Source organism: Lytechinus variegatus, chromosome 2 (genome assembly GCF_018143015.1).
Source record: "Lytechinus variegatus isolate NC3 chromosome 2, Lvar_3.0, whole genome shotgun sequence".
Taxonomy (NCBI): domain Eukaryota; kingdom Metazoa; phylum Echinodermata; class Echinoidea; order Temnopleuroida; family Toxopneustidae; genus Lytechinus; species Lytechinus variegatus.
This window is the reverse complement of record NC_054741.1, coordinates 76,663,053-76,688,728: the sequence shown is the minus strand read 5'-3', so window position 1 is coordinate 76,688,728 and position 25,676 is coordinate 76,663,053. Positions and strand designations below refer to the sequence as shown.

The following is a 25,676-nucleotide window of genomic DNA, read 5'->3' as shown; positions in this document are numbered from 1 at the left end:
GGGTAAGATCAATATTATTGGGATAATCTACCTCTGGTGTTCGTTGATGTGACCCTTTGTCGTCCCACTATAAGTATAATCGTAGATCTATTCATTCTCGGTACCTAATTTTGAAAAAAAATCTGACGATGGTGTGAATTATGTTTACCGGTAAAGCACATGGCTCATTCCACAAGTTTTCTACAGTATCGGCTTAGAAAAATTACTCATCTACGCATTGCTCTATTCCCTTCCTCCTAATACAGCCTATGAGACTATCTCTGATTGGAGGGATCCTAATTACCCCCTTCCCGTCACCAGGTATTATTCATCAGGCAAAATTTAGCAATGTCTCGGCTGTCCAAATCCCCAACCCCCTATATCAGGCAGATACAATCCAATAGTTCCCCCTCCTCAATCTCTCTCACGGGCCCTTCTCCCCCCGCAACCCTTCCTGTCATTTGGATCCAGGCCATGCCAGCATTTGGGGTTATTTTTAGGAAGGGGGTAAACGTTGAAGAGGAATAAACGCATGTATCGATTTCTTCTTCGTTGTGCTGTACGTACATCTTTTTTTCTGGACGCTAGCACATACGATTGATATTGGTCCGATTGAGAGTCCCTGGGTGTAACCACGGATTGAACCCCAGTGTGGTGTCAGTGTGTGATCATCTCGGAGACTTCAAGATAATATTATATTTATTGCTCACAAAGTGGATTACAGTTTGGAATTACGAATCTATTCTCCCTGGCCATCGCGAAAAAGCAAGTCTTACTTGAAACCTCATCTAAATAATGCTAATCTTTCTAACTAATTCTTAAGACTGCTCTAATAAGACACTGTTAAGATATGAAGATGTACAACCAAATACTTTCAAGAGCCACTCACAGGCTTCTGTTGCTTGTAGGAATGTTTCTCGTGCCTTCGACCGTCCTTGGACAGTTCTGGCAGAACACACAAGGCAATAGCTTTCCAGACTATGGTAATTACCCTCAGTACCAGGGGACAAGTGCCAGTGACTCCATGTATGGAGGTCAACAAAATGGCCAGCAAAGTCAAGGTCAAGGACAATCATCGAACATTGATATTGATGTCGATGATGACATGGATCCAGAAGATGTCGCCTTTTTCAAGGTAAGAAGAAACGAGAAAATTTGCGAAGAAAATGAGTTCCTTTTATTTTGTAAAAGATACAATTATACAATAAAATGATAATGATTAGCTTGGGCGCAGATCGCAACCTAGACAAAGAGTACTTTGCCGTTTGGAAAACGGTGTAAAAACAGCACCAAATGACACCAACAAAGCTCTTTCCGATTTGGAATATGATTCATCTCCCTTAACCTTAAGAAAGGGAACAGGCATTCATGGGGCAAATGGAAAACAATATCGACAATCTAGATGACATTTTTTTTTTTCAAAAGAGAGTTGACTTTCAATAAATTCCTTTATGATTCGTCTTTGTAGAAATCACGATCATGAGATAATAAAGTATTTCTGTTTAATTATTGTCATTAAATATTTACAACTCACTTTGCTTGGTGCAGAAACACTAATCAGTTTATTATAACGCATGACACTTAATTCACTTTAGCAGATAAATAAATACAATAGCATAATTATGTATGTTATCAAGTATCAACTTCTCTTCATAAGTCTGAACACCTTCATTCGCTTAAGTCATTGGGAATGTTGAAACAAACAGGGTCACAAATAAGTTTCCATAATAGCTGAACCATTCATGATAAATAAGTCTATTTTTATAAATTCAGACAATTCAGGGTGGACAGAACTCTCTGAAGTATTTTAAAAGATAATTCGGAAATACCCTATTGGCAAGGCGGATCTCTTTGTTGATGAATCTGTCTTAGTTTATGAAGATGTGTCAGAGGTTCGTCACGGTCAGGGTAAAATTAGTTTCCTAATTACGTCCGTCTCATTCATGTCATACAGATATTCTTAAAAGAAGGGAGAAATCGTATGCCACAAAAGAGCAGGAGGCGTGTTATCATCGGATAACGTATATACATCTTATGAGGTGTTATCCCACATGGATATACGAGCTAACAAATCCCCGGTCCCGTCCGATAAGCCTAAAAGATGTGTTTTAGCAATTTAATGGTTAGATTGGTGATGGAAGTTGGATCACATGTTTGCTTGAAGTAACAATCACCAACTATCTCAAAATACATGGATCGATATAACTTCAGATTTCCAGCTTTACTTTAAAAGGGTGACAATTTTGTGGAAATATTTCTGAACTAAAAGGTTTGGGAGAAAAGGGGTTTCTAATGCCATGTGTAAAGTTTTGGTAAAAAACAGGTAATTTGAATTATTGCCGAGAATCAGTTGACATTCCAATATAAAAAATTTTAGAGGTCGCTGAATCATTTACTTCCTTATGAATTTGATTTTCTTTATAAAACCCCTTTCCATCGTTTATTGTATTCCTAACAAATTTATTCGTTGGATATCAGAAACTGTAATAGAGAAAGAGATTATATCCTTAAATTTTCTTCTCATTTCATACTTATGACATTTCCGCATTTTAAAAAAGATTAGGCAGACAAAACCTGACCATAAATACATATTGTAGAATGTCAGTCATGTCAGTGTTTAATGGCATACACATTAAGTAAATTTAAATGACAATTTTGGCAGGAATTTGTAGCAAAGCTGAAAATAGGCCTTGAATTGTTAATAAAAATTGAAAGTGGGCCCATGGTGGGGAATGTGAATAGCGTTGATTTCATTTCCCTAGCAATATCTGAACTTGCAATACCTCGTTGTGGCTCAGAGACCATGAAATGACGTCTTCATACACACCCAAATCTAAAGCAACTTTAAATCTCTTTCGTGTCTATTTATTACATCCATCATGTCCATCCACAAGAATGATTGGCAGACCAGTGGTGCACGTGACGTCTACGTCATTCTAAGGATCTGTGGTTAATCCAAGTGTTATATGTATACACCCACTTCGGAAACTCTATTAACAACCATATCATTCATTGACTTTACCTTGTTTTCAATTGGAATTCATATTATCTTATTGATCAGGGGTTAGGGAAGAGGTTCGCACTCCACATACAAGATTATGATGGGTGAATTTATGCATTAAAAACGTTGCTTCTCTTCCACGATATGTGATTCACAACAAGCATTACCATAAAGTGTGTATATGAAATTTGCATTTATGTCTCATTAAACTCATGAGGAATTAACATGCACTTTTCGATGTAATGTCGATGAACTTGTGTCTCGTCCTACGATGGTTTCGTGAAATGTAGCCCAAGCTGATGACGCATTCATTCTCCCGTGATGTATGTACGTCAATCCAATGATATATATAGGCAGAGCAGCCTCAATTAAACCTTGGATTAAGTTATAAAGTTTGATTCAAAAATTAGGATACGTGTTGTCTATTACAGCATATGTCAAGTTGGGTTTATAACGGCTATTGGGAAATAGAACGTTATCAATGAAGTGGGTCTATATAAACAAGATATGACACTAAAATACTGGAGTGAAAAACATGATTACTCTCCCCCACCTTTCTCGAATTTTTAAAGTGTTTGTTTAATTTCAACCCCCAAAAGCAAATAGTTTATTAAAAAATATGTATATGTATCTAGAAAATCTGTCAGACTTGTTTATATACATAATTTGCAGTATGAAACAAATTAATTTAATACAAGAATTAAAGCTCTTCATGAAAATGGATGAATCTGCTCTCAAATTCTCTCTCTATCCCAATATCACCCTCTCTCACTCTGTCTTTCTACCTCTCTCTTTCTCTCATACTCACACACATACTCACGCTCATCCACACACACGCCTATACGCACATTTGTACTGCCCTTTTAGTCCAGGAGAGGCCCCATAGAGAAGGGGTCGAGCCTTGGTTTTTTTTTAGATATACAATGTTTTTTATGGTTTCTAGTCATTTTGAGGGTGCTGATTCCAAATCTGAATGATGCCACTCTTGTAACCTTGGGCATTTTCCGCAAATTGGCAAAATCCAATATGGCCGCCAAAATATGCAAATTACCCATGAAAATGATAAAATAGGAGGCGCGATATAGCTCAGTCGGTAGAGCGGGGGGTTCGTATTCTGGTGATCCGGGTTCGATTCCCACTAGGCATGCTAGGTGCGCTAGTGCCCTTTGGTAAGGCATTAATCCTCAGTACCAGGTCCTTCGGAGGGGACTTTAAGCCGTTGATCCTCTGGTTGCTTGCTTACAAGCATTCATGCTTTCTTAGCAATCATCACATCCATCAAAAAATTGCCAGCACATTAACTATAAATGGATGTAGTTGTTGTGCCGAAGTGAAATACTCGTTGGAAAATCGATATTTGACAAATATTAATTTTATTGATATTCAAAATGGCCGCCATAAGCCCTTGACTTTATTATGTAGAATATGAATGGGTAAAATAATTAAACAAGAGCACTATTTTTGCACATGATTGTGACCCACGAGTGGACTACTGTCTGAAAATATGATTATTAACAAAAAAACTATATCATGTGTATACTATCTAATGTGATAAATGCTGCATTACGATATTCAAAATGGATGTGAATGGCTCTTGTACTGTGTACAATATATAAAAGGGGACAAATAATTTTCACAACATTTGAATTTGCTTGACCATAAAATGCCAGTAATTGCGAAATATTGGTGTAACAATGTCTGAAAACAATGATTTCTAACAAGACATATAATTTCCTTTGCTATTTTGGTAATTATGCTGTATTTTGACATTCAAATGGCCGCCATAGTCCCTTATCTTATTATGTCAAATTTGAATGGGGAAAGATAATTTCCACAAAAAAGGCATTTTGCAGCCATTTTTAATTTTAAGATATAGCATTTGTCACCTAAATAACATAAGAAACAATCTCTTTTGTTAGAAATCATATTTCTAGACGATATTTCACTCGTACATGCAACACCATTTAGTCAAGCAAAGCCAAATTCTATTAAAATTATGTTCCCATTCACATAGTACATAATAGGCCTACCGTTAGGGCCTGTAGCAGCCATTTTGACTTTCAAAATACACCATTTATCACCTACCTGGCAGAATAAATGATATAACTTGTTATAATTCATGTTTTCAGACAATATTTTACTCCTACATCACAATTATATCCATTTTATGGTACTGACTCCTGTGAAAATTGGTTTCTTAGATCGATTGCGCGTGATATTGTCTCTTGTAAGAGGGAAGCGTTTCATCAACATTAATTTTGTCCGACAAGTTGTCGGATCCGACATCTTTCCTTAAATCTGATTGGCTGATAAGCACCATAAAATGGGACTTGTAGGATAAAACGGCCGACAAGTCCTTTCATGAAACGCTTCCCTGTACATAATGATTTAGTTACTCTTCCAAATAAACGGAAAGATGCTGATTTTCTGAGGACTACATTAAATAAAATTCAATTAGAGAGAGAGATTAGAGAAGAGCCAAATAAACTATACTTATAAAAAAATGACATGTCTGTATGCATGTATACACTTAGAAATCCTATCAGTCATTTTTATTAAATTTCATGAATTTTTCTTCTGTCATATTTTTAGGAATTGACTGATGTTTCACATTGGATATTGTGGGGGGATGATTCATGCCACATTTCAGACCTCCCAAATGCTATTGACCTTTTCCCTTGTTCTTGTGCGCTCTCGATAGTGCTATCATTTCCTTCTGCCCTTTTCCCATACATATGAGAGAAGTACTGAAGATAATCAGTAAGAGGACGGCAATTACGTACAGATGAGGGGGGCCTTGTGGGCTCTTGGCCAGGCCCCCCCCCCAAAAAAAAAATGATAATAATAAATAAAAAAATAAATAAATAAATACATTAATTTATAAATAAACAAATGATAAAAAGATTTTTAAAAAAAGGAAAGCAAAGAAAAGAGAGGGATGAAATATGATATTGTGAGTATTATGTCAAAATCTATCGCACAATTGGATTTTATTTCAAAGTTTCTTTAACGAAGGACTGGAAATTGTTACAGATTATTCTTAAGATAACGGCCCTAATAGCTTTCTTCTGAAGCATACACTGTGTAGTTTTTTCAAGTATGAGGTGTAGGCACAGCCACAAACCTCAAGTCAATGTGATAACTGTTGGAGAAATCACTACAGAAGGCATTACTACTAACACAGACTGAGGCATATAAATTTCTCAGCATTTACACATTTTTTGCCAGAATTAGACCTTTTTCAGATATGTGTTACTTATACATCTACTCTGTTCAAAATCATTTTAGATCCTTACCACAACTGATATTTTTGTTTAATCTAGTTTGAATTTCTGCTTTTCCAGATGTGATCTAAAGACAGAATGATTGTTCAACACCTGTAAGAACGAGGCACTGCTTCCCGTGAAAAGAGTGTTATTTATCTACCAGGGGGAAAGCTCGTATGCAATATCGGTTTAGGTTTTCCCAAGAGACCCCATGATATAATGGTCATGTTCGTTTGTGTTGCTATGGTGATATCATACATAATCTTCCCTAGAAAGAGTAGATCTTTCGTCAGTGTGCCTCACAATTCGAAATCAATGCTCATTCCAGGTACTTTGACAAAAGAAAAATATGCCATATACCTCATTACATTTATTCAAGACAACATCACCTATAAAAAAATAGTATAGGTAGTGCATGCAACTCACAAACAAGGTTCAAATGACATGTACCAATCTACTAATGGCTGAAAGAGATTAGTCAGGGAGCTAAGATCAACATCAGTGTTATCATTTTAGGTAAGAAAATTTGAAAAAGTTGTCAACAGCGTTTATTACTATTTTAGAAAATTACACTTCAAAATAATACATATATATATATATATATTTGGCAATTATTTTTTAATAATATTGTGAAAGAAAGAAATGAAGAGAACAATGGTAGCCGTAGCTTAAATCAAGGTTCCCCAGAGCTATCTGCCCTTTGGCAACTTATCCTAATAGCTTTGATCCAGCTGAGACATGGCGGCTTGTCATTGTTTAAAACTCATCTACACCCGACGGTCAATCGGTTGGGGTCGCCAAAACCGCTTATCCCTATCTGTGGTCTAGTGGTTAAGGCACCGGCGTTCAAAGCTGCGAGCCCGGGTTCGAGTCCCGGCTGAGGCATATTTTCGGCATCACCAATTTTCCAAAGGGAAGATAGCTCTGGGGAACCTTGATTTCAAGCTACGCCTCAATTCCTATTGTTTGTATAAGTTTCATCTTCATTTGTCACTGCAATTATTTACGACCATTACATTTTGTTCTGTTAAAAATAAAATAAAGCAAATTTGAATTCGACAATATTTAGATTTTTAATGAAATTATGATCAATAAAAAATCTATATCACATCCAATAGTCCATTAACGAAGCTAATAGATTTATCTTCAGTTTTAGGAGACAGAAACAAAAGGGAATCGAGATGTGAAAACTCAAGACTACACAAAGATCAGTCAATATTCATTGAATAGCGTTGCTTAAAAAACTGAGGAGACAAAACAAACGGAATTTCGAGTTGCTTTCCCAGTCTTTCCTTCCTTTCATTTGAGGTCATAAATATCTAGTTTAAACAAAATCAAGAATAAAGTATATCAGTGTGATAATTTAACATCTTTATCACCATGATCCGAGGAAATGCTGTATTTAGCAATGACATCGTTTTTTATCTGCATTGCAGCTGCATTAACAAATTGCCTACTGGAACCAAATAGTTCCAACATGGTGAAAATACAGTATCATAATAAGCGCATTATGATGTGTTGTGGCGATGCAGAGCACTCGAGGGTATTTGTAATGTGCGAAAGCACAAAGCGCTTGTGCCGATTGCTTTTGTATTTTATTGCGAATACCCGACATGCCTGCATCGTCAATAACATCGGAAATTTTAATAATGTGAATTATTTCATAAATAGATAGATTTGTTTTGAAATTCACAGATAAACAGGCCACAGGCTTACCTGGATTATATTATGACATCACAGCCGTATAGCATGAAATGCGCGTCGAATTAAGTGTCGGTGTAGCGATGGATCCGGTGCTAGGCAGATACGGTTCTAGGAACAGTATCTGCCTGCGGATCGTGTTCCAACTCAGGCGGATTCAGAGCCAATGTCGTTCCTGCTATTTCGATCTGCATGCGCACGGTACCCATTTCCTTCAAAATTATATAGGTCCTACCATTTTTTTATGTATCTATTTTAATGGGAAAAAGAATAATAAGAATATCAAACCTCGTCACCCGGCAGAGATGGTTCCGAGTAAAGTACGAATACCTGCCGCCGGATACCGTATCTGCCGGTGGGACCAGATCTGCCGCTACACCGACACTAATTGCCTTTCCTTTGAAAGAACACGCATTTCAAATGGCGTCCCAATTTTACGCGCTATGGGTAAAATGATAGACTCTTTGCACAGTGTTGCACAATTATTTTTTTTCTAAATATTTGTATAAAAATAGATGAATTTCTGAAAGAGAATGCACTCTTGATAATGCCATTAAGAATTGCCAAGCCTAAATAATCGTCAATTATTGGTATACCTCTTCATCTTTCAAACACTTTATTTTTTTATAATGTTTTTATTCTAAAGCATGGATAGCATTATGAACATTTGTGTACGCTATTCGCTTTCCTGGTGATTAATGAAATTCGCTGTGACTGCAGACAGGTATCTGGGAACTTTTATTATCGCTATTTTTCATTTTCTTCCTTTTTATCTTTTAATAATATACATTTTCAGTGGATTTATGCTCAAGTTGTCATCCTATTGCACTTGTTGCTTTTGATTTACACTATTCATATGAATACTTAAATAGGAGATTGCACATGCTCTGCTTATTAGCAGCTTCCTCCATTCTCAACCTGTTGGTGTGGATCTTGATTGTAATATATTTAGAATTTTTCTTTGTCTTATCATATATATATATATATATATATATGTATATATATATATACTGTGTGGGTGTGTGTGTGTGTGAGAGAGAGAGTGTGTGTGCATATATAGATATATTTACATGTATATGAAGATGTATGGAACGAAATATACTGTAAATGTTGGAAACTGAAATAAACAAAACGGAATAAAATCAAATGTCATATTTCTAGCCATAACAACAAATATTGTCTAACCAAAAGTAAGTGCAACAGAGATCTTACTACAAAAAAGCTAGTCTGGTCCCAATTCATACTACTCACATGACAAGGGACCAGTCATTTTGGAGTGGAATTTGCATTTTTTGAGAGTGGATTATAGCTCCTTCTGGAGTGAAAATGTCTAAAAACATGCACAGTAATTCACTCCAGACTGAGCAATATAATGCACCCCCAAGAGATACAAACCCCACTCCAAAATGAATGTTCCCTTCTCTCACTCTCAAAGGAGTGTGATTATGGACCATATTAGCTCGTACGCATTTAGCTACAATATTGTGTTATTAATGTTATAACGTTTACCCGTGTGATTAATAGTTTAAGCTTCGGCTGTCATAATAATACTTGCTTACATAGTGCTTTAAACTTACTTGATAGTCTCTAAGCATTTTCATGCAGCATAATTACTCTGACTTTAGCAGAGTAGCGGTGACTTTCAAGGAATAAATTCATGCTATGTACCAACTTACATCGCCTGGATTGAGTGCAGCACAATGTGGATCGGATTTCTTTTGTTGAAGGAAATTGCGTATTAAATTTTTTGATATCAGATAAATTTTTAAAAAGTTATATGAGATGACCCACAATTGGTTAGAAGTTGAATTATTGTCCATTAGTATTTTTTAAATAATAATATTGATTAGGCAGTAGAATGGCATGAATAACGTGTATAACCAACCAATGGTTGGGCAATTACAAGAGTCTAAAAGTCTGATGGGTTACTGACCGAGGATCAATAAATTTACCAAGCCATAAAGCAAACTGATTACCCAACATCAATTAAGCTATATTTAACCAATAGTTGAATATAAACCAATTTTAGTTAAAAATTTAGGCAGCTTTTTCGCATATTCAATTTAAGTGGATTGTACAGAACTGAACAGACTAAAACTCAGAGGGAAATCCGTGGTCGCATGTATATATGGTATACCTTAAGCACAAGGCATGTATTATCCAGATGAGGGGTGTATCGTGTTTATACCTTCCAATTATCATGATGACATGGTAGTGTGTAGTTCCTGTCTTCAAGTCTTAAAGTATTTGTTTCCTATATACACGTGTGAATGACGCAAGGTGATTTACGTTTCAAGGAAGTAAAGTGTTAACACGGATATCTTGTCTTGATCCACACCACAATGGCAATGGAAAACGCTTTCTAAGATATCTAATGTAAACTGAAAGCTTATGGAATACTTAGTATTTTGCATTTATACCCTTTGAGGGTTATGATATATCCACTTATGCAGGAGCGGTTCTACGGGGGGGGGCGGCTTTGGACTCAAACCCCTCCCCAAAAAAATCTCTTTAACAACTGAGAAAAGAAATAGATGTATGTAGGCCATAATATGCGTATATATGTATTTAGTAATGTAGTATTCCATTCATGTCGCCGAGTGCTCAAAATTTAAGCTTTTACTATTCAATTTCTAGAACCTCATTTCTCATCGCTGCACGCTCGCTCACAAAATAACATCTAAATACAAAATAAGTTAATGTTCTGTTAATCTGCGAGTATAGCATATCAATAACGACCCCATGCAAAAAAGAGAGACTTTCTTGCAACTTCTTTATTAAAATGAACCTCGATCCTACTTCACGCACCACGAATACAGAAATGCTATTGCAGGCAAATTTCGAGTTTGAACCCTAAATGTGTCTATTTTGTCAAACGCGCTCTGAATTTAGTGTCATTCTTCAAAATATGTTGGGGAAGGTAGTAAAAGGCTCGGTCGCCACATTCTCACTGATCGAGGCTAAAGTTATCTAAAATATATAATTCAGAATTATTGAAGTTGATCCATGTTCCGGATAGGGGGCAAATGTGATTTAAAAGAATCACTCGCGTATGATAAATGAAGCGCCAGGACAGAGCAACGCAAGTCAGTTGTACCCCGTTATTGTGAAGTGAAATCACATACCATGTGTGTTTGTGAAATGGTAATGTAAAACATTTTCAGGCAGTTTTGATATGTGATTTTTTTTCACACGATCGCTATACGTTCCCTAGCATTTTGAACAAATTATTTTTTGGTTGAGGGATGGCTGGAGACTAGATGCTAAAATAATCTCCCATGTACACCATGCTGCTCACGATAGGCATTTTCATTTTAGAAATTACCAACGTCGAAAATTTCTCAATTTTCCAGAAGCCGTTCCAACATGTCTGAAACTTTTAGTCTTGAACCGCACCTGCACCTTAGTTCGGTATATTGGTCTTTGTTAGAAAGGATTTTTTTTTTAGAAATCATCTGAATTAAACTATCGAACTACATCTAACGTGTTACCATCCGAAAGACGTGACAAAGGCGTGGTGTGGCCGAGTGGTCTAAGTCGTCTTGGGTTTCGATTCCCGGCACTGCCCTTGAACGAAGCGTATTTTCTTAAGTTGCTTTTTAATCTTGCATCAAAATATGAAAATGCCTTGTGCATTATTGATACCAACTTGTACACGAAAGGCTTAAGGATCGAACATCTGCATGAGTTTGTAACTTCTCCCATATAGCTAATACTGGCGCACGCCAATTATTCATGCTAGCAGTTGTATTTTAAGATTGTAAAAATAGCTTCAGAAGCTGACAGAAGTCACTTCCGCAGTCACCAAGTCACGTCAATATCTTCTCCAAACCAATGACAGCTTATAGACCTCGATCCGTTACTTTGACTATCATTGGTTGTTATGGTGTCTGTTTTATTTGTGTGCTGGCATGCAAAAATGGAGCAAGGGGAGAGTGAAACCCAACAGACATGAGAGCTATGAAGGTATACGGATTGTTATAATCAAGGTTAAAATCACCATCAGTTTATAAATATGTTAGTAGCGATGCAACCAACCCATCCCATCCCGTTCCACAACAGTTCATGACATTTGCTCTGGCGACGCTCCGGTGGAAAATCTGCAAACCTCCTAAACTAAATCAACCCTCATCCTTATCTTTATAATATTCTAAACCAAAAACTCTATTACAATCCTAACTCTAACCTGATGCCCAGAATCTGAGATATTAAGACCGGAGCAAGTGGCACAGGAACGAATGTCATGGTACCTCGATCTCAAACATACACACACCCCCACACGCGCTCACACACCCACCCAACGCACCCTCACACATAGACACACAATAGTAGTTCCCACACCAGTGACTAAAATTGCAGCAGAAATTTTTTCCCCTACATGCCAATATAAAGGCACAGTGCCGACCATATCTGTCTTATTTTAGAAGTATTCCTTTTGATTCAATCCTAACATTATAAACTAACCATTATTTTAATATGAACATTATTTACATTTGCCTACCTGTTATCCTTTTTTATCCTATTGGTTTATTCTGCCTCCTTCCCATCTTTTACCTTTCCGAGTAGGATTATCTTCAAATATGGGAATACGTGGAGGGTGCAGAAAGTCCTGAGGAACTCCGAGAAGCCGTGATGCGTCTTCAGAGAATGGCTGGGGTTGAACCAACAGGAATCCTCAACAATCAAACACTAGCCAGGATAAAAAATGCAGAGAGATGCGGCAACAAGGATAAAAAGATCTCTACTGATGAGATGAGGAAGAGAAGATACGCAATACAACATGGATGGTCAAAAAAAAAGCTAACATGGGCGTAAGTAGGCATGTCCTCTTTAAAAATGAGTGGTAAAAATCTCGGTGAATACCATTATACAGTATAGGTACAGTTTTACCCAAATTAATGGGTGGATGTTATTACAACACCTATAAGTATCCTTTTTACCCGACAATTCGAATGATCGTGCCAACACTTTTGAACATAAACAATCATGATAAATTGACTGCACCAAGGTTTACTGCATGCCGAAATTACCTCCTGACAAAGTGATTAACTTTGTGTGAAAAGCTTTGCATTTGTTCAGTAATTATTCAATTCAATTCAATTTTATTTATTATGTTTCCGTCAATATGATTTCTTTTTCTCTTTTTCTTTCTTGTAATACATGCATGTACGCATATAGTAAGTCGACTATAATTTCTTCTTTTCCAAGGGGATCCACAATTTTACAAGCTTTGCTTTTTAGCGGATCCCCTCATTTCCATTTCCATTTAAGCTCTATATTATACTTTTGTGTTTTTTTACGAAGTAAGAATGCCCTTCTGTAAAATTGTATTTGATTTGTATTGTTTTATATTACTTTGTAGTATGTTTTGAATGGAAATGAAATAAAAGAATTGAATTGAATTGAATTGAAATTGATTAACTCTGTGCAAGTGAAAATGGTTCATAGACGTCAAAAACTGCAGGTTCTATTTTCACTTTCTCCATTGTTACACACTTTCACACAATTTAAATCAAAGATTTATATAGATTTTCTGATCTGGCATGAGTGGGATTTCCATATTTTCCCGCCGTTTGACAAATGCATGGTGATATGATATTTTACTAATACCGATTCCATCTCGATAGGCACGATATCTCTTGCATTTAATTGTAACAGAGCTGTCAAAGTTTCACATACACTTAATTTTCTTTCACGTTTTCCCCCACAGAATAAAGAATTATACACCCGACGTTGCGAAAGCGACAACTATTCGTGTCCTTACTTCTGCTTTTCAAGTTTGGGGTGACGTTGCGAGACTCGATTTCGCCCCAACCAGGTTTCCAAGAGCTGATATTATCATCTTGTTTGCCAGAGCTAATCATGGGGACGGTTATGCCTTTGACGGTCCCGGAGGTACCCTAGCTCATGCCTACTTCCCTGGAGAAGGTATCGGAGGCGACGTCCATTTCGATGAGGATGAGACTTTCAGCGACAGAACAAGACAGGGTAGATACTATGCTTCAGATAATGCAAAAGCTTACCCCTTATCCATAAAGTTCTGATCATTGATTTTTATTTATCAGTTTATCATGTGGATAACTCTCACAAATATTTTCACGTCATACACAACTGATAATTGTTATTTAAATAGCGAGATAGATTAAACACCGTCCCAACCAACCAGTAGAAACAAGAATCGAATCCAATATCGTCATGATCGTGGACAGATTTGTTGATAGGACAATGGTGGGTGACGTGACGGATGAATGAATTTCCTTAAATTTTGCCGGGGATAATTTCCGATTAATTTTACTGTGATGATGATGTTGTTGGTGATGATGATGATGATGATGGGGGGCCACTTACATTGACGAGTGGATACCATGCGCGATCAATAAAAAAAAACATTTAAAAAGGCTGTCTTTTTCAAGATAGGACACGGCACGTTACGTACGTAACGTAATAAGGGTTTCAAAAACACAAAAAAAATTAAAAAAGGGTATCTATTTCGTTAGGAAAGCTACGTGTTTAGGGTCGAATTTGCGAGGGTAAAAAGACCAAACTATTATATAAAAGATGTACTTTTTGCCCCAACAGTCAACGCTACGTGTTTAGAGTCCTAATTACCCATGGTGTGGGAGGTGGAGCCGTAATAAGCCCAATGATGTAGGTAAAGGTAAAACCGACGTCCGTGACATAAAAAATCGCTGTACTTGTTTAGGGGTTCAATTCAGGGAATACTTGCCAAAGGTATCGTTTTGTTTCCAATACTTGTTAAGGGTGGGGTTTCACACGCCAATAATTGTTAAGGGGTGCATTTTTAGATTATAGAAAATACGTGTTTAGGATGCTTCTCGGGACCCCATGGTCGCGCATGGTATCCACTCGTCAGTCGTCAATAGAAGTGGCCCCCCGGGGATGATGATGATGATGATAGTGATGATGATCATCACATTATTGTTATTTTCTTGTTTAACTAACCATGGACTATCCCGATTGTTATTTTCTTAGGTACCAATTTGTTCATTGTAGCAGCGCATGAAATAGGACACAGTCTTGGATTGGCACACTCTGAAGTCAGTAAATCGCTGATGGCACCCTACTACCAAGGTTTTCAACCAAATTTCAGACTCAACACTGATGACATCAGAGGAATCCAAAGTCTGTATGGTGAGTTGAAATTTAGTTAATTTTAAAACGATTGGCATAGCTCTCATTCTGATACATGCATGTTATTGTTTTAAAATTTTGGAAAATAAATCCTTACTGAATTACTTGAAAACGGCTATGGGTATAGCATATATATATCCGATAATATTATGTATGGTCTGGCAATTTAACGTCGACTGTCTTCTTTTTATAAGATTTTGTCACTCGTCGCTGCAATGTCAGACAATTTCAGTACACGTATGTGTGGTAATTCTGTGAATTTATCATGTTCAAAGTTGCCTGAGGGCGTAGCACCAATGTAGGATCGAACCAACTCTAAAACATATACTGTATATATATTTTAATTTTCGCAATAACAGGTGCCCGTTCAACCCCTCCCAACAGACCACGCCCACCTGGCAGTCCAGTGGTACCTGATAATGGTCCAAGAGACAGGAGGGTTTGCAACGCACAAATTTCTGCGGTGACATTTGGACAAGTCGTTGGGCATCAAGTTCCTTCACTTTTCATTTTCAGTGTAAGTTGGTCAATAAGATGATATTGAAAGAACAAAAAATCGTATTTTAGATATCAAAGATATATTGGTTCTTTTATAGCACATAACAATCTTCGATATATGGCACTTTCCTTTTAAATAAAAGAGAGAGAATTTTATTAGAGCCAATTAGAAACAATTGCCAATGGCGTTATAGATCGTGAGCTAATTGGCTAATCCAATCTATTCATTAACGTTTGAATAAAACTATTGCTACATTTGTTATTGTAGCACAGTGCGGAATATTGATTCTTTATTTCGTTATATCAAAGAGCATGATTGATTTATTCTGTTTTAATTGTACTTTGTGTTTATAGAAACTATTTCTGTTCTATTACATGTATTTCTATGGTTGGAAATTGTTGGGGTCTTTTCGGTTAGGGATTGTTCTACATGTCTAAATGTATTATGACTGTGTTGAAGATCAATACTATGAAACATTTCAATCCAACAATGTTCCCTTTTTTAGACTGAATATTTAAAAGATACATTTCAAGGTAATCAATATCAGCAAAATTGATGTACTTCTACTCGCAGGGAGAACAATTCTGGATTAAGAAAGGTAACGAACCGGTATCAAATGCTCTTCAAACCGAAGCAATATTCACAGAAATGCAATCTATTCCGGATGCAGCCTTCATTAGGAGCTTCAGAGGACAAAAAAGAATGGTATTTTTCTCTGGTGAGTTTCTTTCGTTGTTTTTCTATTAATGTAAGGACTTGGGACCACTCAGCTCGGGGTATCCAAAATACAACAAATTGATTGTACACCCGATATATTTTACCATGCATTGTGACAAGAACTCTTCCATCAAGGAGACATCATGGTATCCCTTTTAGGAAGGTGGTCGATCGACCAAACCTCAGCTACTATTACTTATTCATTTGTATCTTCCCGATTACTTTAATCATACTCTTTCTTGTATCCCACTCTCACATTTAAATCCACTTATAAGAAATCAAAATACTGCTGAAAGGTTTGCTAATTTCTCAAGAAAATTTGAAATTTTTTCAACCGATTCTGAAATCACTGGAATGACGTCCAGTACGCCAGCGCATGATTGTAGTATTTAGATTCCATAATGTCATTGTTCTCGAAAAAACATCACATATTATACTAGTATTTCGGTTGCACTGACTATGGCAAACAAGATGTTTTATTGTCATCAAAATATAAACTGTAATAAAAAGCATAATACTGTTTTAGACCGAAGGGGAAGAACGCTGTTTTCAAGCTGACGCAAGCATCGCCTTTTGTGCAGTGACGCATGTACACCATGGGAAATGCAATTTAGAGTTTTATGATTTCGCATGCCTTTCACACTATTCTTCTTTCGTTTCAAATAAAGGTACCGAAATATGGGAATTCTCACAGGGAGCGTACCAACCTCGTGATATACGGGAACGAACAGGGATCCGGACTAACGGTATTGACGCAGCATTCAAATGGGCAAGAAATAATCGAATTTACGTCTTCTACAGAGGATTGTATTGGCGACTGAATGAGCAAACACTGCGGGCTGATCGAGGATACCCACGACCTATCAAGGATAACTGGAGGGGTAGAAGTGGACCATTCGACGCCGTCTGGACTGAAGGAAAAGGTAACATGTTAGAAAAATGTGCTAATTATGCAGCGAATTAATAAATTGGGGGACGGGGGGGTTACAAAGTTTGTAATCATTACCAGGAAACGGGTTACAGAGATCCATGTCATGTATTTGTGATTATGTGTAGGCCCAAAGAAATCCTTAAACAACTTTTAGTCTCAAATGGCATGGGGCATGCCGAGATTAGCGTAATTACTTGACATAGAATTAAAGTGAATTTGATTATTTGTTTAGGGCTCTGACAGAAAGTATTGATTTGATTGTTTTGATTAAAGTTTTATTGCAACTTTTTCATTTCTGTAGGTGGAGTGAGTCATTTCCTCATCAACAAACAAGTTAGCACATTCAAAGATAATGAAGTCTTTTTCGTTGCTGAAACACGCAACTTTGCTTCTGACTGGCTTATTTGTGGACAAAACATAGGATCGGGTGCGGACGGACCAATCAGAATCTCTGGAATACTTCTCATTGTTTCATTCCTAATGACAATAAAACGAGTGTTATGATTAGACCAATCACCTGCTGTATCATATCATTTGAAATATCTATAAAACAAAATGTGAAACTTTATTTTTACCTGCATTTGCCTTTGGTCTTTCACGTAGTTATCAAGAAGAATTTAGTTACACTGCTACTGACAGAACAAAATAGACAAATCTTATTGAATTATGTTGATTCTACTTGTTTCAGCATGTGATTGCATTTGCAGGAAGTTTATTGACATTGATTAATATTTTGGGTGTCGATCATAAGGGGGATGGGGATATATCCTCTCTCCCAACATTTCACGTTTGAGGATGGCTTATAATCCCACAATAATTTAACGTCTAACATCATAACATTTATGATGAATCATATAAGCATGATAATGATAAGGAGGTAGTTAGAGAGTATTATGATCACGAAGATGGTAGACTATTATTGATTGTAGTGTGTACTTTTTTCCATATATGAATTTTCTTGTGTTTATTGTCAATGAATGAAATTATTTCTTTCAGAAAACGTTAGAAACAGATGAGTGAAGAGAGATTCTTTTTCTTTAAATCCAGGATGAAATAAAATAACTAGTTTATGTTTATGCTATCATACATGGCATTTTTATTTATTTACCCCTCCCGAGGGGCCTGGGAACGATTTTTGAAGCTGTGGCGCTGGTTTGGGAAAACAATGACGAGCAAAAAAATTTTGTTCGAAAATAAAGGTGATTTTGGTCAAAGTACATGTCTATTATTTTAACATACCTACCTGATCTAAGTGGGTGGTGCAAATGGTGTATAACATCAACATCACCCCTGCTTCCTAACGTCATGCTCCCCGTGACCAAGCGCTTAGAGTCCCGTATATTTTACAACACTTTTCAATGTAATTTCGCGTGTGTTAGTATTCTTGATCCAGTTGTATGACGTAAAATAAGTGGAGAACATACGAAAGAGTAATGAAATAAAAAAGAGTGTATGAAAGGGCAATAGTCCTGAAAAGTTGAAACAAAAAGTCTTCAAAATGGCTAATTTTGACCATTATGACATGGGTCTCACCCACTATTTAGATCCCACTAAAAATTAGATCCGTTACGCCAATGACACCCCCCCCCAACTAAGTTAAAGCAAGAAAAGACATCCCTCAAAGAGAACGAAATTTGCGTCCATCATCCCCCAACCATGAACACCGATCGACACCCACGATCTACAAGATAGGCGGGACCATAAGGAATGAAGAAATTAACATTACAATGCTTGGGTTTTAGAAAGAAAAATAATATTTTAAAGGAAATCTGGTATTTCAATCACTCAAGATACTGTCTATTTGTTGTTTTTATGTTTGGTATAATTTTTCGTATCAAAGCCCTCCTTCACCTTGCTTTATTCCTTTTCTGTCTCTCTCTCCCTATCTATCTCTTACACACACAAACACCCAGCCACCCACTCCTCACACACAAACACACCCACCCACACACTCTCTCTACGCTCTCTTTCTTCCCGCCCTCACCTCTTTCCTTCTCTCCTACTCTCCATCTTTATTAGCATTCACCTAGGTGCCTCAGCATATTTCTTTTTGAAGCATTGTCAATTTTATATCGATCGAGGTATTAATCTGATAAATATGTCCTTATCGCCACTAAGAAAACAAAAACACTATAGAACTTTCTTCTTATTTCCTCCTTTCAATTGAAATGTTGTACATATTTAGATTTTGAACATTCATCTCTTTCCAAGAACAAAAATCTGAAAGCAATACACGAGTATTTATAAATGTGTTGCAAATTAAGTTTCAAAACTCTTTTATCGACTATCATTTATCCGTATGTTTGTGAAATGAATATGTATACTTTTATCAAACGAGAAATAAACGCATCTGTATGTATATCATGTAATAATATCTATGATGTATATATTTGATTTGTTTAACCTCAGTTGTAGTTAAGTGTTTCAAGTTATACCAAAATTTTGAGTGATATAACACGCACAAAATATAATTCAATCATTAAAAAATAGATAATTGAGTGGATAAGTAGATGTATGTGTGCGTGTGTAAGACAGAGTGGAGACGAAAAAAATGCTGAAGATGGGGTAAAGGGTATAAGGAAACAGCTATATAATATATATACTAGTACATGTTTGATAATGTATATATTCTAGTTTAAATTTGAACTAGAAAAATCAGCACTCGTAGTGCAGTCACTATACAAGCACTGTAAGTGCTCAATTAGCACTTCATCTACAGTGCATACATATATTTTTATATATATATTTTTTACAGTGCATAAATATATCAAACATATTAAGTTCTTTTTCGAGCTCATTCCTAATAAAATGTGTAAATGGACAATTCCAAAACAAATGTTTGAAAGTTCAATTTTTTACATTACAGAAAGAGCATGAAGGTAAACTAATGACTTTAATTTTATACAGCTTATAATTCAAAACATCGTTCAATATTTTGAACTGGAATTCTCTGTGGTTTACGTCGATTGTGATAAATGAACGAGCCAATGCTAATTCTTTATTTAAAACATCATATCTATATATTTTTAAATCTAAACGTACTAATCCTGGACGCTAATTTATTTTTCTGCGACAATTGATAAAAAAAAAATGTTTACATTTTATTGTTCAGGGGATGTCGCTACAGTGGTAAATTACCTCCCTGTTCTTTTCCAAGTCGTAAAAAAGAAACACAGGAAAAAAATATGGAAAAAAGAAAAGAGAACGAAAGAAATTAAGAATAAAGACTATGTAGGCCCTATCAAGAAGTCAAATATGACCCCTATTATTCAATTGAAACAGAATGGCATAGGTCACCCCCCCCCCCATTGAAAAATCCTAACACCACCCTTTTGCATACACATAACATGCATAATGACCGGCATGACTAGCTTCTTTTCCACTTACCGGACTGTCGAAACTCACACGCAACTTTTAAAAGTCTTTAAAAAGCCGTTTTGACAAGAGGAACTTTATTGTAAAGTTAAATAATTGGTGTCTAATTGGAGCAAGGAGCTTCCAGCTCCTTGCTTTTTAGTCCATGTTACATGTGTTGTGTGCTATAGTGGTTGCTGCTACCACTGATTTTAGTCTTCGACAAGGTGGTCAGGTTATCAACATAACCGTCATTTTGTTTTCGTCCAAATATACCTTCTTATAACAATTCATATTTCAGGGAGGGAGTTTTGTGTTTTACACTCTATTGTTGGTCAATGTTTGGTCTTATATCGATTTACTGTTATGACTTGACCATTTGATTACGTCTTGACACCGGGAATTGATTATTATTACATGGTTTCATAGGCTGTAGAGGGGTAGTGGTGGGGAGGGGGTATTTTACAGTTGTCTACCCCATGTTTTATTTTGGTTTTGATGCATATGCATTAGAAGATGATATTGGCTGAAATCAAGGTAATTGATTTTAAATACAGTCTAGGCTATACTAACGTGTTGGTCGCTTAAATTGTCGTTCGGCCATCTGCGTTGTTTTCTGTGTAGTGAAGTCGTATTTGTATGTTCATGTTATAATAATAAAGCATAAAATGTAAACGAACGATAATAGACATCAATGAGATCCCAATGTTAAATGCGGCCTAGCTTGCAACCTTTCGTATTTGTTGAAAGCAAACACACAGTATTACGCAACCGGTCCTTTTTTACTTGGATTGATTAAATATTGTAAGTGTGACACTTGCAGAATACGATTGCAAGACAGTCGATATCAAATTTAGCTGCAGCTTCGCAATGCCATGGAAGCCCTCAACTGAATATAGGGTAAGTTGATTGAATACTTATCAACCTTTTATGCTGATGCCAATTGACATGATTGAATATTGGTCTCTTTCAATACATTTAGCATTATCTGGCATACCTCTATATTTTAGCAGGCTACCCAGAGCAGAACTTGTAATATCTCTACCACTAAATTACCTATGCATAATTATATACCGTCGCTTATATGATACAGATTGATAAATAAAATGTCGAGTCTAGTTAATTTCGCATCAAGACCTCTTCTTCTACTCCACCTCCTTCGCCTTCTCCTCCTCCTTCTCCCTTCTCCTCTGTATTCTTCTTCTTCTTCTTCATCATCTTCTTCTTTTTCTTTTTCTTCTCCTTCTTCTTATTGTTGTTGTTATTTTTTGTTATCATTATAACTATGATTATGTTCCGGATAATCTTCACCCATTCTTTATACGGTTGAAAATACATACGTGTTTTCATTATAATTACATGATAAAACGTATTTCTTTGTCACTCAATCCAAGGACCTATATCACTTCTTACAACATCCATACTCAACTATTTCACGCCTAGTAATAGGCGTAATTAGGTGTAATTATCCCTTATATATATATATATACACATATATGACTCACGAGAAAGAGACACATATCTCACCAACAAATTAATGCGGGCGCGATAACATTTCTTTATATTTCTTTATATTCTAAGCATTTTTGGTACAATGATTAAGATGGGTATCTAAAAAAAACCAATAAATTTTGATATTTCGGTATAAAAAAATGAGTTTAATGGACGTTTTTAATAAAGAACAAGAGAGATATATCCAACAAAAAATTATTGCAAATCGAAGTTGGAGTTCTCTTGAGGTTTAGAACTGAAAACTGGACATTCTATTCACCTATTTTAACATGAAAAGTATGGGTTTTGCTACAGAAATGATTTGAGCGCGAAGCGCGAGCTGAAATAAATTATATTCCAATCTGAAAAGCGGACATTGTGAACACGATTTTAGACAAAGAACACGTTTTATCTCTTGCACGTGCGGAATTATGGGGGGGCAAAACAATATGTTTGCCCCCCAAAAAAAATTTTCATTGGTGGGGCGATCGCCCCCTGCCCCCCAGGATCGACCCCTCTGTGGGGAATGTAATGTACATATTTGGTCACTCACACTGAAAGCTATGTTTGGTAAATTTAGAACATGTAGAAGATCAAGTACAACCTTCATTCAAACAGTCGATCGACATGTGAAATTATTTAAGTATCTCTTTAGTTTTGAAAAGATGAACTTTGATAACTTGTTGATTAACATGCGACAAGTTTATACATGGTATATCTGTTATCTTTCAATTAGCAGAGGGTATTTTTTTTGTAAGCTGTACGTATGTATTTATCATAATTTCGTGACACTTACAATGGTTTTGACCATATCAAATTAACGCGGGAGCTTATCACGGACTTTGGACTTCTCTTGTAAATAAAAGAAATTCATAAACTGATTACAGTAATTCGTGATCACGAGATCAAGATCAACTGTATATTCTAATCTCTACTGATCGTATAAGGTTGTGTTTTTCTCGTTTCTCCCCATTTCGTGGAAGCTAAATATATACAAAATATCGCTTATGTAAAAGATGGTAATAAGGAATATGCGTGAACATGTGAATGGACTGAATAGGAAACTTCACCAAGCAGATATCACACACAAGCTTTAAGGTAGGTTAAGCAGTCTTAATCTCTTATCAACGAGGAAAACGCAGAAAACAGTAACATTTGTTATGATTTTAAGTATTTTTGTGTAATTCAGAAAACAGGAATCTTAACCAAAACTATGCGTGAATCATTCGAAATGTATGGTAAAACACCGGAGGGTATTCAGTGTATACACAATGTAATATATTAATGATAGAAATCTTCCATCTGTTACCAATCCTAAATTCGTTGTGTATCATTTAGAAATCATACTTTTTATACAGAAAAAAATGCTTTAACACCGGCGCACATTTCTTGATCCGACTAGACGCGATTTGCGAACAAATTTCATCACATTTCTTGGAAGTACAATCATTTTATTCGAAGTTCGTCACAATCCCAAGAATACTAAAATAAGATTTCGGCTGTGCTGCAACCCTGGGGTCGGAGTAAAAACCAGATCGGCTTGAAGTCCGAGCAGAATTCATTTCATTTTTATTTCATTTATTTTCATATTTCTCGTTTGACATTTGTTTCTCATAAAAAGAAACAACCATAATACCTAATATAAAATTACAGACAAAGAGTACACAAGTAACATGATACAGTAAAGTACCAATCATAGCTCAATTTAAGTCAAATAAATATAATGGAGCCTACATAATAGCAAGCTTGTACATCTGCGGGCTAGGTGGTTGTAAGTATTAAATGGTGGAAGAAAAAAAAAGTTTTCATTGAAATACAGAAAATGTTAGGTAAAACAGAGAAAGAACAAAATCTCCTTAAGGGGTCAAAAGCAAAAAAAAAGCTATAGGCATATGCTAAATATATTTATACATCCTTACACGATTTATGCATATAGACATATCCTCCAAGTGTATACACATAAATTAGTAAATAGATATCCACTATATTTTTGTCGAAATGTGCATTTTTGTCGCAACGGGGATGCTGCTCAGCTGGTACTTTAACAGAAGAGAGGAAAAAAGAATACGAAGTTTATGATTTAGTCGTGGAGATCGATATCACTAAGTACAGGTAGTTCCTTGAACCGATGATGATCATCATTACGATTTGCCGCCGATAATGACGCCCAAGTCATTCCGATTTGCGGTTGAATTTGGTTTCATTCCTACATGGAGGCCCAAAGAGATTGAAATTCCAATTTTAATATTCATTCCTCTATCAGAACTTTGACCATTTATAACTTGAAATGTCGGTATCAAATGCTGTTACAAATCGAATCGTGTAGCATGTTTGGTGTGCACAGGGGTTGAACAGTATAGTATATATGCACTGTTCACCATGTCTGCTGAATATGCAAATTAGAATCCCAAACCGGAAAATTAACCCCAAATAAGGTTTCATGGTTCAGGTAAATAAAATAAGGCTTCATGTTTCAGGTAAATAAAATAAGGCTATATGGTTCAGGTCAGATAGAATAAGGCTTCGTGGTTGATGTAAACAAAATAAGGCTTTGTCGTCAACATTTAGTCCCCCCCCCCCCCCCCATCAGGGGAAAAACGTTAGGAGAATTTTTAGGGAGACTTCTTGGCATGTGATGAGGAATATTATGACGAGCAGAATGATATGTGTCTATATATCATTTCAGATTTTTTTTTTTCGATTATCATCATGACTATGCATGTTGTTTGGTAGTTAACGACAATCATGTAAGTGCTCCATAATTGCACTTTCGATTTCTAAAACTGTCCACGTCCCTTTCGATTTCTAAATCAGTACCTACTATTTTTCTGCCAAGTGACAATTAGAACTCAACATAATCATACGGCACCCAATTCAAACATGTTATGATATACTTAATGCTTTGGTATCTTCATTACTCTGTTACGTCATGAAACAGAGACGGTGCAACTAAAGTTGGCCCCAGGAAGGGGGGGGGGGCGGTCATCATTTTATGTCTTATCATAATATGCTATATTATTTCATAAGTAATCAAAACACGGAAGATAAAAATATGGAATAACAAATTTCGAGTGAATGGTGAAATGCTGCCACTGTAAAACTAGGGCACCTTTTAGTGATCTTGCCATATCCATCCGAAAACCAAAGAGACACCCCTGCATAAAAAATCTTGTCTCAATAGATTAGAACACAAGAGACTAATCAATACAGTTGACTTATTTTGTCTGCAACATTTATAATTGTGACAAAAACAGTGATTGGAATTGATACTATGACTGATTAACATATAACCTGGTTATGTACCAGCTTGGCATTCCCCAGCAAAAGATGTTGCCGAGTTCCATAAACAGAAACAGAAACATTACATTGTGGTAAACTACATATTTTGGTATTTATGACATAGATGCTGTAAGAACTTTTGAATGAATATTCGTCATTTGGTATCAATAATTACATTATTATAATGAGGGTCTCTTTATATCTTTGTTTCATCTCTAGTTATTCCGTATATAAATACAAATTTAGAAGTAGAAGTAGTAAAATAGAAGTACGGGTGTCAGGAGAATAAAGGGTTAATAGTTAATA

The 25,676-nt window shown here is 36.0% G+C and overlaps 2 protein-coding genes across 5 annotated transcripts in view; both read left to right on the top strand.

Moving 5' to 3' along the window:
• The first annotated feature begins 346 nt into the window (after nucleotides 1-346).
• LOC121409093 (macrophage metalloelastase-like) lies at nucleotides 347-19,603 on the top strand. Its single transcript, XM_041600909.1, has 8 exons — nucleotides 347-1,114; nucleotides 12,514-12,758; nucleotides 13,658-13,935; nucleotides 14,941-15,099; nucleotides 15,459-15,616; nucleotides 16,172-16,316; nucleotides 16,984-17,238; nucleotides 17,548-19,603. Exons 1-8 carry the CDS (start codon nucleotides 830-832, stop codon nucleotides 17,748-17,750), a joined length of 1,728 nt encoding a protein of 575 aa, XP_041456843.1. The 5' UTR covers nucleotides 347-829; the 3' UTR covers nucleotides 17,751-19,603.
• A 1,206-nt stretch (nucleotides 19,604-20,809) lies between these two features.
• LOC121409091 overlaps nucleotides 20,810-25,676 on the top strand; it is a 43,503-nt gene continuing 38,636 nt past the window's right edge. For 2 of the 4 annotated variants that reach the window (XM_041600908.1, XM_041600907.1), the window contains exon 1: nucleotides 22,586-23,189. The gene's annotated coding sequence lies outside the window, so the exon portion shown is untranslated. Of the gene's footprint in view, nucleotides 21,501-22,585; nucleotides 23,190-25,676 lie in introns of those variants that run through there. The other 2 variants (XM_041600905.1, XM_041600904.1) reach the window with 2 other exon arrangements.